Source organism: Oncorhynchus mykiss, chromosome 6, assembly GCF_057628025.1.
Source record: "Oncorhynchus mykiss isolate SJ-2025 chromosome 6, ASM5762802v1, whole genome shotgun sequence".
NCBI classification, from domain to species: Eukaryota; Metazoa; Chordata; class Actinopteri; order Salmoniformes; family Salmonidae; genus Oncorhynchus; species Oncorhynchus mykiss.
The window spans coordinates 84,522,501-84,535,200 of NC_143027.1; the positions used below are offsets into that span (position 1 = coordinate 84,522,501).

Genomic DNA, 12,700 nt, shown 5'->3' on the forward strand with positions numbered 1-12,700 from the left:
GAGAACAGACACTGTAGTCATCTGACAGAGAACAGACACTGTAGTCATCTGACAGAGAACAGACACTGTAGTCAACTGACAGAGAACAGACACTGTAGTCATCTGACAGAGAACAGACACTGTAGTAAATTGACAGAGAACAGACACTGTAGTCATCTGACAGAGAACAGACACTGTAGTCAACTGACAGAGAACAGACACTGTAGTCAATTGACAGAGAACAGACACTGTAGTCATCTGACAGAGAACAGACACTGTAGTCAACTGACAGAGAACAGACACTGTAGTCAACAGACACTGTAGTCAACTGACAGAGAACAGACACTGTAGTCAACAGACACTGTAGTCAACTGACAGAGAACAGACACTAGTCAACTGACAGAGAACAGACACTGTAGTCATCTGACAGAGAACAGACACTGTAGTCAACTGACAGAGAACAGACACTGTAGTCATCTGACAGAGAACAGACACTGTAGTCATCTGACAGAGAACAGACACTGTAGTCAACAGACACTGTAGTCAACTGACAGAGAACAGACACTAGTCAACTGACAGAGAACAGACACTGTAGTCATCTGACAGAGAACAGACACTGTAGTCATCTGACAGAGAACAGACACTGTAGTCATCTGACAGAGAACAGACACTGGTGTAGTCATCTGACAGAGAACAGACACTGTAGTCATCTGACAGAGAACAGACACTGTAGTCATCTGACAGAGAACAGACACTGTAGTCAACTGACAGAGAACAGACACTGTAGTCAACTGACAGAGAACAGACACTGTAGTCAACTGACAGAGAACAGACACTGTAGTCATCTGACAGAGAACAGACACTGTAGTCATCTGACAGAGAACAGACACTGTAGTCATCTGACAGAGAACAGACACTGTAGTCATCTGACAGAGAACAGACACTGTAGTCAACTGACAGAGAACAGACACTGTAGTCATCTGACAGAGAACAGACACTGTAGTCATCTGACAGAGAACAGACAGTGGTGTAGCTGTCTGCACCACAGCACCAATCAGAACTGACCCATAACACCACATGGACGTCAATGCAGAAGGGCTGAGGTCTCTGTTACCCTCCACTCACATCAGACAGCACTGACTTTCAGAGACCTGTTGGCTATGCAGGATCTAGTCAGGTCAGTCAAGCAGCTGTAGGCTGGGGCTCTATGTGTGTTTAGAGCAATGTTTCCCAGAACTCTCCTATAGTAGGATCCACTTACATCTAACATTTAACATTTTAGTCATTCAGCAACTTTAGTGCATTCATCTTCACATAGCTGGGTGAGACAACCACATATCAAATGAAAATCTAATCACCTTTTATTGGTTGAGTAAACATATTTTGCAGATGTTATTAGGGGTGTAGTGAAATGCTTATGTTCCTAGCTCCAGCTGTACAGTACTAGTACACCTGTTTCATCTGGTCAACTCATCATCAACCTCTGGTCAACCCTTCATCATCCTCTGGTCAACCCCTCATCAACCTCTCTGGTCAACCCATCATCAACCTCTCTGGTCAACTCATCATCAACCTCTGGTCAACCCTTCATCATCCTCTGGTCAACCCCTCATCAACCTCTCTGGTCAACTCATCATCAACCTCTCTGGTCAACTCATCATCAACCTCTCTGGTCAACTCATCATCAACCTCTCTGGTCAACCCTTCATCATCCTCTGGTCAACTCATCATCAACCTCTGGTCAACCCTTCATCATCCTCTGGTCAACCCCTCATCAACCTCTCTGGTCAACCCATCATCAACCTCTCTGGTCAACTCATCATCAACCTCTCTGGTCAACTCATCATCAACCTCTGGTCAACCCTTCATCATCCTCTGGTCAACCCCTCATCAACCTCTCTGGTCAACTCATCATCAACCTCTCTGGTCAACCCTTCATCATCCTCTGGTCAACCCCTCATCAACCTCTCTGGTCAACCCATCATCAACCTCTCTGGTCAACTCATCATCAACCTCTGGTCAACCCTTCATCATTCTCTGGTCAACCCTTCATCATCCTCTGGTCAACCCCTCATCAACCTCTCTGGTCAACTCATCATCAACCTCTGGTCAACCCTTCATCATCCTCTGGTCAACCCTTCATCAACCTCTCTGGTCAACTCATCATCAACCTCTCTGGTCAACCCATCATCAACCTCTCTGGTCAACTCATCATCAACCTCTGGTCAACCCTTCATCATCCTCTGGTCAACCCTTCATCAAACTCTCTGGTCAACTCATCATCAACCTCTCTGGTCAACTCATCATCAACCTCTGGTCAACCCTTCATCATCCTCTGGTCAACCCCTCATCAACCTCTCTGGTCAACCCATCATCAACCTCTCTGGTCAACCCATCATCAACCTCTCTGGTCAACCCTTCATCAACCTCTGGTCAACCCTTCATCATCCTCTGGTCAACCCCTCATCAACCTCTCTGGTCAACCCCTCATCAACCGCTCTGGTCAACCCATCATCAACCTCTCTGGTCAACTCATCATCAACCTCTGGTCAACCCTTCATCATCCTCTGGTCAACCCTTCATCATCCTCTGGTCAACCCTTCATCATCCTCTGGTCAACCCATCATCAACCTCTCTGGTCAACCCCTCATCAACTTCTCTGGTCAACCCCTCATCAACCTCTGGTCAACCCCTCATCAACCTGCTGGTCAACCCCTCATCAACCTCTGGTCAACTCATCATCAAGTTGGTATTCTGTCAGTTTGTACCATCACAGTCGTAACAAGATCATGTTCTGTCAAGTCAGTGCTAGTAGGAAAATACTTTTAGATACTTGATTCATTTAAGGTACTATTTGAAGAGGGAGGGTTTCATGTGTTTTCAGAAGATAGCCAGGGACTCTGCTGTCCTAGTTTCAGGCGGAGGCTGGTTCCACCATTGGGGTGCCAGGAGAGAGAAGGCTGACTAGGCTGAGTGGTAGCTGACATCCCCCCCCCCCCCCCCCCCCAGCACACCTAATTCCAACTAATCAAGAACGTGATGATTAGTTGCCCAGATGAAACAGGTATGCTAGTACTGGGGTAGATCAGTGGAAGACCACCTGTTGATGGAAGTAGAACGGCTGGGGGACTCAGAGAGCGGTTTGGGGACCACTGGTTTGAGTGTCAGACTGGTATGATTCAGGCCTGCTTGAAGTGGTGACGTTGTGACCATGTGATGGCTGTCATAAAGGGAATGGGTGAAGAGTGGAAAAGAAAGAGTGAAATAAACCACTGCCAAAAAGATGACTCACTTTGCCGAAGAGAAACTTCTTGACCATGCGCAGGATGAGGTAGGCCCAGAAGATGTGCAGGAACAGGAGGACCACCAGCATGACGTTGAAGAAGTAGTAACCAAAGAACGGGGGGTACTGGAGTGTGGGGTACACCCACGTACAGTGGATCAGCCTGGAATGATGTAACCAATGCAGACAATGATGCTGATGATGGTAATGCATTTTATTTGCAAGATACTTTTTCACAAACCCGAAGTGCTAAAATATACATTTATATGATACAGACTACTAGATATGATAAGCTCTGTTAAACATTTAAACTTGTCCTGGGTGGTGTTCAGTGTGCATGGAACGTGAGAAAACAACGTGAAGCAGAGGCGGTATAACCAGTAAGAATTCAATAGGATTATTTTCCCGTTTAAAAATGTTTTTGCTTTTCATGCCTCCTAAACACAAGCCTTCGTGAAGGAAATGAATGGCTACTCTTTGCTTTATAGGGGTTTTTCATTATTGAAATAAGTAGGTAAATACTATGTAACTATCTGTACAACAATGATAGCTAAGAAATCTGCTATTCTGTCAATTGGTAAGTAATGTCCATGAGAGAAAGGGGACATTGTGCTCATTCAATGCCGTCCAATTCAGGAAAGATTAACCAGTTGCGGAAACATTGGGTCGTATTCAACAGGCACCAGACTGAAACAGGAAGGAAAACCTGAGCCTGACCAAACATAAACATTGGGTCGTATTCAATAGACACCAGACTGAAACAGGAAGGGGAAACCTGAGCCTGACCAAACAGAAACATTGGGTCGTATTCAATAGGCACCAGACTGAAACAGGAAGGAAAACCTGAGCCTGACCAAACAGAAACATTGGGTCGTATTCAACAGGCACCAGACTGAAACAGGAAGGGGAAACCTGAGCCTGACCAAACAGAAACATTGGGTCATATTCAATAGGCACCAGACTGAAACAGGAAGGAAAACCTGAGGCTGACCAAACAGAAACATTGGGTCGTATTCAATAGGCACCAGACTGAAACAGGAAGGGGAAACCTGAGCCTGACCAAACAGAAACATTGGGTCGTATTCAATAGGCACCAGACTGAAACAGGAAGGAAAACCTGAGCCTGACCAAACAGAAACATTGGGTCGTATTCAATAGGCACCAGACTGAAACAGGAAGGGGAAACCTGAGCCTGACCAAACAGAAACATTGGGTCGTATTCAACAGGCACCAGACTGAAACAGGAAGGGGAAACCTGAGCCTGACCAAACAGAAACATTGGGTCGTATTCTAGAGACACCAGACTGAAACTGTCATGTATTCCGCGATATCTTCGTCGCGTCCACCCGGTCTTCCATGTCTCCTGTGTCAAGCCCGTTCTTCGCGCCCCCGCTCGTCTCCCCCCCCCCCCCCCCCATCCTTGTCGAGGGCGCACCCATCTACAGGGTCCGTAGGATTTTGGACATGCGTCCTCGGGGCCGTGGTCATCAGTACCTAGTAGATTGGGAGGGGTACGGTCCTGAGGAGAGGAGTTGGGTTCCCTCTCGGGACGTGCTGGACCGTGCGCTGATCAATGATTTCCTCCGTTGCCGCCAGGTTTCCTCCTCGAGTGCGCCAGGAGGCGCTCGGTGAGTGGGGGGGTACTGTCATGTATTGTCATGTTGTGTCTTGTTTCTGTCCTTTCCCTTCACCCTGTCTCCCTCTGCTGGTCGTTATTAGGTTACCTTTTCTCCCCCTCTTTCCCCCAGCTGTTCCTTGTCTCCTCCTAACTACCTCGTCACCCCTTTTCCCACCTGTTCCCTTTTTCCCTCTGATTAGCCCTCTATATCTCTCTCTGTTTTTGTTTCTGTCTTTGTCGGATTCTTGTTTGTGTTATTCATGCCAGAACCAGACTATCGTCATGTTTGCTGCAACCTTGTCCTGTCCTGTCGGAATCTGCCGGTCCATCTGAGCCTACGTATCCTCACCCAGTGTGATATTGTGTTTTCTCTCCAGCCCAACACTTACTCCAGGAGCACTGCTCGTGTCGCCTACGTCATATCTCTCCTTACTGGACGGGCTCGTGAGTGGGGCACGGCAATCTGGGAGGCAAGGGCTGAGTGTACTAACCAGTATCAGGACTTTAAGGAGGAGATGATACGGGTTTTTGATCGATCTGTTTTTGGGGAGGAGGCTTCCAGGGTCCTGTCTTCCCTATGTCAAGGTAATCGATCCATAACAGACTACTCTATTGAGTTTCGCACTCTTGCTGCCTCCAGTGGCTGGAACGAGCCGGCTTTGCTCGCTCGTTTTCTGGAGGGTCTCCGCGCAGAGGTAAAGGATGAGATTCTCTCCCGGGAGGTTCCTTCCAGCGTGGATTCCTTGATTGAACTCGCTATTCGCATTGAGCGACGGGTTGATCTTCGTCACCGAGCTCGTGGAAAGGAGCTCGCGTTCTCCGTTGCCCCCCTCTCCGCATCACTACCATCTTCCTCTGCCGGCTCGGGTGCTGAGCCTATGCAGCTGGGAGGTATCCGCATCTCGACTAAGGAGAGGGAACGGAGAATCACCAACCGCCTCTGTCTCTATTGCGGTTCTGCTGGTCATTTTGTCACTTCATGTCCAGTAAAAGCCAGAGCTCATCAGTAAGCGGAGGGCTACTGGTGAGCGCTACTACTCCTGTCTCTCCTTCAAGATCCTGCACTACCTTGTCGGTCCATCTACGCTGGACCGGTTCGTCAGCTTCCTGCAGTGCCTTAATAGACTCTGGGGCGGAGGGCTGTTTTATGGACGAGACCTGGGCTCGGGAACATGACATTCCTCTCAGACAGTTAAGGGAGTCCACGGCCTTGTTCGCCCTGGATGGTAGTCCTCTCCCCAGGATTCAGCGTGAGACGCTACCTTTAACCCTCACTGTTTCTGGTAATCATAGCGAAACCATTTCTTTTTTAATTTTTCGTTCACCTTTTACACCTGTTGTTTTGGTCCATCCCTGGCTAGTTTGTCATAATCCTTCTATTAATTGGTCTAGTAATTCTATCCTCTCCTGGAACGTCTCTTGTCATGTGAAATGTTTAATGTCTGCTATCCCTCCTGTTTCCTCTGTCTCTTCTTCACAGGAGGAGCCTGGTGATTTGACAGGGGTGCCGGAGGAATATCACGATCTGCGCACGGTGTTCAGTCGGTCCAGGGCCACCTCTCTTCCTCCACACCGGTCGTATGATTGTAGTATTGATCTCCTTCCGGGAACCACTCCCCCCCGGGGTAGACTATACTCTCTGTCGGCTCCCGAACGTAAGGCTCTCGAAGATTATTTGTCTGTAGCTCTTGCCGCCGGTACCATAGTCCCCTCCTCCTCTCCCGCCGGAGCGGGGTTTTTTTTTGTTAAGAAGAAGGACGGGTCCCTGCGCCCCTGCATAGATTATCGAGGGCTGAATGACATAACAGTGAAGAATCGTTATCCGCTTCCTCTTATGTCTTCAGCCTTCGAGATCCTGCAGGGAGCCAGGTTTTTCACTAAGTTGGACCTTCGTAACGCTTACCATCTCGTGCGCATCAGGGAGGGGGACGAGTGGAAGACGGCGTTTAACACTCCGTTAGGGCACTTTGAATACCGGGTTCTTCCTTTCGGCCTCGCTAACGCTCCAGCTGTCTTTCAGGCATTAGTCAATGATGTCCTGAGAGACATGCTGAACATCTTTGTTTTCGTTTACCTTGACGATATCCTGATTTTTTCACCGTCACTCCAAATTCATGTTCAGCACGTTCGACGTGTCCTCCAGCGCCTTTTAGAGAATTGTCTTTTTGTGAAGGCTGAGAAGTGCTCTTTTCATGCCTCCTCCGTCACATTTCTCGGTTCTGTTATTTCCGCTGAAGGCATTAAGATGGATCCCGCTAAGGTCCAAGCTGTCATTGATTGGCCCGTCCCTAAGTCACGCGTCGAGCTGCAGCGCTTTCTCGGCTTCGCGAACTTCTATCGTCGTTTCATCCGTAATTTCGGTCAGGTGGCAGCTCCTCTCACAGCCCTTACTTCTGTCAAGACGTGCTTTAAGTGGTCCGTTTCCGCCCAGGGAGCTTTTGATCTCCTCAAGAATCGTTTTACATCCGCACCTATCCTTGTTACACCTGACGTCTCTAGACAGTTTGTGGTCGAGGTTGACGCGTCAGAGGTGGGCGTGGGAGCCATTCTTTCTCAGCGCTCCCTCTCTGACGACAAGGTCCACCCTTGCGCGTATTTATCTCATCGCCTGTCGCCGTCGGAACGTAACTATGATGTGGGAAACCGCGAACTGCTCGCCATCCGCTTAGCCCTAGGCGAATGGCGACAGTGGTTGGAGGGGGCGACCGTTCCTTTTGTCGTTTGGACTGACCATAGGAACCTTGAGTACATCCGTTCTGCCAAACGACTTAATGCGCGTCAGGCGCGCTGGGCGCTGTTTTTCGCTCGTTTCGAGTTCGTGATTTCTTATCGTCCGGGCTCTAAGAACACCAAGCCTGATGCTTTATCTCGTCTCTTCAGTTCTTCAGTAGCCTCCACTGACCCCGAGGGGATTCTCCCTGAGGGGCGTGTTGTCGGGTTGACTGTCTGGGGAATTGAGAGGCAGGTAAAGCAAGCACTCACTCAAACTCCGTCGCCGCACGCTTGTCCTAGGAACCTTCTTTTCGTTCCCGTTCCTACTCGTCTGGCCGTTCTTCAGTGGGCTCACTCTGCTAAGTTAGCCGGCCATCCTGGCGTTCGGGGTACGCTTGCTTCCATTCGCCAGCGTTTTTGGTGGCCCACCCGGGAGCATGACACGCGTCGCTTCGTGGCTGCTTGTTCGGTCTGCGCGCAGACTAAGTCCGGTAACTCCCCTCCTGCCGGCCGTCTCAGGCCGCTTCCCATTCCCTCTCGACCGTGGTCTCACATCGCCTTAGATTTTGTCACCGGACTGCCTTCGTCAGCGGGGAAGACTGTTATTCTTACGGTTGTCGACAGGTTCTCTAAGGCGGCTCATTTTATTCCCCTTGCTAAGCTTCCTTCTGCTAAAGAGACGGCACAAATCATCATCGAGAATGTTTTCAGAATTCATGGCCTTCCGTCAGACGTCGTTTCGGACAGAGGTCCGCAATTCACGTCTCAATTTTGGAGGGAGTTTTGCCGTTTGATTGGGGCTTCCGTCAGTCTCTCTTCCGGCTTTCACCCCCAGTCTAACGGTCAAGCAGAACGGGCCAATCAGACTATTGGTCGCATCTTACGCAGTCTTTCTTTTCGCAACCCTGCGTCTTGGTCAGAACAGCTCCCCTGGGCAGAATACGCCCACAACTCGCTTCCTTCGTCTGCAACCGGGCTATCTCCTTTTCAGAGTAGCCTCGGGTACCAGCCTCCGCTGTTCTCATCTCAGTTCGCCGAGTCCAGCGTCCCCTCCGCTCAGGCTTTTGTCCAACGTTGCGAGCGCACCTGGAAGAGGGTCAGGTCTGCACTTTGCCGTTATAGGGCGCAGACTGTGAGGGCTGCTAATAAGCGTAGAACTAAGAGTCCTAGATATTGTCGCGGTCAGAGAGTTTGGCTCTCCACTCAGAACCTTCCCCTTAAGACCGCTTCTCGCAAGTTGACCCCGCGGTTCATTGGTCCGTTCCGTATTGCTCAGATCATTAATCCTGTCGCAGTTCGACTTCTTCTTCCGCGATATCTTCGTCGCGTCCACCCGGTCTTCCATGTCTCCTGTGTCAAGCCCGTTCTTCGCGCCCCCGCTCGTCTCCCCCCCCCCCCCCCCATCCTTGTCGAGGGCGCACCCATCTACAGGGTCCGTAGGATTTTGGACATGCGTCCTCGGGGCCGTGGTCATCAGTACCTAGTAGATTGGGAGGGGTACGGTCCTGAGGAGAGGAGTTGGGTTCCCTCTCGGGACGTGCTGGACCGTGCGCTGATCAATGATTTCCTCCGTTGCCGCCAGGTTTCCTCCTCGAGTGCGCCAGGAGGCGCTCGGTGAGTGGGGGGGTACTGTCATGTATTGTCATGTTGTGTCTTGTTTCTGTCCTTTCCCTTCACCCTGTCTCCCTCTGCTGGTCGTTATTAGGTTACCTTTTCTCCCCCTCTTTCCCCCAGCTGTTCCTTGTCTCCTCCTAACTACCTCGTCACCCCTTTTCCCACCTGTTCCCTTTTTCCCTCTGATTAGCCCTCTATATCTCTCTCTGTTTTTGTTTCTGTCTTTGTCGGATTCTTGTTTGTGTTATTCATGCCAGAACCAGACTATCGTCATGTTTGCTGCAACCTTGTCCTGTCCTGTCGGAATCTGCCGGTCCATCTGAGCCTACGTATGTTTTGTTATTAAAGAAGCCCTGTTTACGTTAGTTCGCTTTTGGGTCCTCATTCACGCACCTTAACAGAAACAGGAAGGAAAACCTGAGCCTGAACAAAAAGAAACATTGGGTCGTATTCAATAGGCACCAGACTGAAACAGGAAGGGGAAACATGAGCCTGACCAAACAGAAACATTCGTTTTCATTTTTGGGGCTGACTACAGAGCTGGAAAAATATAGAATTCAAATATGTGGGGGGAAAAAGGAAACGTTTGTTTTTGCTTTCAGTTGCATAACCTTTTTCTACAGTGTGCACTAATGAACCCAACCCTGGTTTACTTTCTCTGCAGAGAACAGAACATGATGTTTTGTACTTTTGCAAAGTTCAACGTCTCTTTGTTTGGCCTTTCAGAGTGAAATGAGATGGTTGATTGTTTCTCACAGGAGAGGTAGACAGAACATAATTCAATAAATATTGGCTTCTGTATCACTGAGCGCTCATGAGACAAAGACTTTCCCCTGACAATCACTCCTCCTGTGTGCCAACTGGTGAACAAACAATAGAGAGAGAGACACACACACGCACACACGCACACGCACACACACACACACACACACACACACACACACACACACACACACACACACACACACACACAACACACACAACACACACACAGCTAGGGTTCGTCAGTTGCCTTACCAGAATGGGAAGATGATCAGTCGGGTTACCATGAACACAATGGCAAACACCACAAAGAGACTGTTGCAGGTTCTCTCCCATTTGGCATAGTTAAACAACTTGGCAGACTGGGGTAGGAGAGAGAAGAGAAAAAACACACAGTGAGTCTCCCCTCTACCAGAAACACACGGCACAGCTCACTCTATGGGGGTGTTCTATATGCACCTGTTTCTCTTCAGTGCACTACTGTTAACATGAGCCCTATGTTTACCAGTGGGCCATTTGGGACGTAACCGTTGCTCTGGATAAAAGTGTCTGCCACTCTTGGCCTCCCGAGTGGCTCAGTGGTCTAAGGCACGGCATCGCAGTGCAAGCTGTGCCACCAGAGATTTTGGGTTCGGGTCCAGGCTCTGTCGCAGCCGGCCGCGAACCGGGAGACCCATGGGGCGGCACACAATTGGCCCAGCGTCGTGCGGGTTAGGGGAGGGTTTAGAGGGCAGGGATGTCCTTGTCCCATCGGGCACTAGCAACTCCTGTGGCGGGCTGGGCGCAGCGCACGCTGACACGGTGGCCAGGTGTACGGTGTTTCCTCCGACACATTGGTGCGGCTGGCTTCCGGGTGAATGTTCATTGTGTCAAGAAGCAGTGTGGCTTGGTTGGGTTGTGTTTAGGTGGACGCATGGCTCTCGACCTTCACCTCTCCCGAGTCCATACGGGAGTTTCAGCGATGAGACAAGACTTTATCTACCAGTTGGATACCACAAAATCCGGGAGATAAAGGGGTAAAATAAAAATATATAAATAAATAAAGTGTCTGCCACACACACACAGAACACACCACACACTACATACCACACATAACACACCACACACCACACAGAACACACCACACACCACACAGAACACACCACACAGAACACAGAACACACCACACAGAACACACCACACACCACACACTACACAGAACACACCACACACACCACACACTACATACCACACACCACACACTACATACCACACATAACACACCACACACTACATACCACACACCACACACTACATACCACACATAACACACCACACACCACACAGAACACACCACACACCACACAGAACACACCACACAGAACACACCACACACCACACACTACACAGAACACACCACACACACCACACACTACACACCACACAGAACACACCACACACCACACACTACACAGAACACACCACACAGAACACACCACACACCACACACACCACACACTACACACCACACACCACACACCACACAGAACACACCACACAGAACACACCACACACCACACACACCACACACTACACACCACACACCACACACTACACACCACACATAACACACCACACAGAACACACCACACACCACACCACACACCACACACAGAACACACCACACACAGACACTCCACATGGTGGCAGACCTCTAGCAGGACGTCGGAGGCATCGTGGATGAGCATCACCAGGGTTCCTATACGGATGTAGTTGACACACCAAGAGAAGGACAGCAGCGTCAGGGTGGCCAAATGGTGGATGATCTGTTCCTTAAAGTCCTAGAGGAGACAACACAACAAACATCTTCACCTGTCCCTGTGGCTTCTGTTGCTACTGTTGTTATTCTACTACATGTCCTCAAAATCACTTGATAGTGTAACATGCATAACTAAGCAGGCAGATGGACAATGTTAGGCAGGTTGGAACAACTAATATAGTGGAAAAGATCATTAACTGTAATTGCTTATGAGTAGCCAACTGCAATTTACTTTGATAAAAATGTCTCATACTTTCTACTTTTTATCTCCATAAGATATTTAATGCGCTGGCCTGTCAGAGGTGGCAGGCAGGCCACTATCTAATTAGGACTGCAGTGGGTAACTAATGTGAGAAAGCAGAGCTTCTCAGTTAAACGGGTCAGAGAGTGGAAGATAATGCAGGTGTATGGGAAAGAAAGCAGAGCTTGAGAAAAGCCCATAGGGGCTGGCAGGGACTGGGATCCCCGACTCTCACCTTCCTCTTGACATCAAAAGTGACTCTGAAGAGAAGCGAACCATAGAAGCTCATCTCCAGGATGTAGTACCAGTACTGAGAATCCAGCATAGTCTAGAGAGAGAGAGAGAGAGAGAGAGAGAGAGAGAGAGAGAGAGAGAGAGAGAGAGGGAGAGAGAGAGAGAGAGAGAGAGAGAGAGAGAGAGAGAGAGAGAGAGAAACACCAGTAACAGGTAACATAATCTTACAGTGCCATGAATGAATCACATTCCAACAGAACAGACTCAAAACAAAGAGCTCTCCAAATCCCTTCTCCTATGCCTGAGTGTTTGCGTCTGAAATGGCACCGTATTCCCTACACAGTGCAAAGGCCTCTGTTCAAAAGTAGTGCACTAAATAGGGAGCCATTTAGAACGGAGACAGTGCCTCTAGCGGGGGCAAAGAAATCAGGGGCTGTGTAGCCATCGAGCATCTTAGAG

The 12,700-nt window shown here is 49.4% G+C and overlaps 1 protein-coding gene across 6 annotated transcripts in view; it reads right to left on the reverse strand.

Annotated features, from left to right (window-relative positions):
• LOC110517996 (ceramide synthase 2) overlaps window positions 1–12,700 on the reverse strand; it is a 30,524-nt gene that overhangs the window by 4,399 nt on the left and 13,425 nt on the right. For all 6 annotated transcript variants that reach the window (XM_090239173.1, XM_090239174.1, XM_090239175.1 and 3 more), the window contains 4 exons: window positions 12,243–12,335; window positions 11,660–11,788; window positions 10,224–10,330; window positions 3,272–3,425 (listed from right to left, as the gene is read on the reverse strand). In XM_090239173.1, coding sequence (XP_090095299.1) covers window positions 3,272–3,425; window positions 10,224–10,330; window positions 11,660–11,788; window positions 12,243–12,335 — 483 coding nt within the window. The remainder of the gene's footprint in view (window positions 1–3,271; window positions 3,426–10,223; window positions 10,331–11,659; window positions 11,789–12,242; window positions 12,336–12,700) is intronic.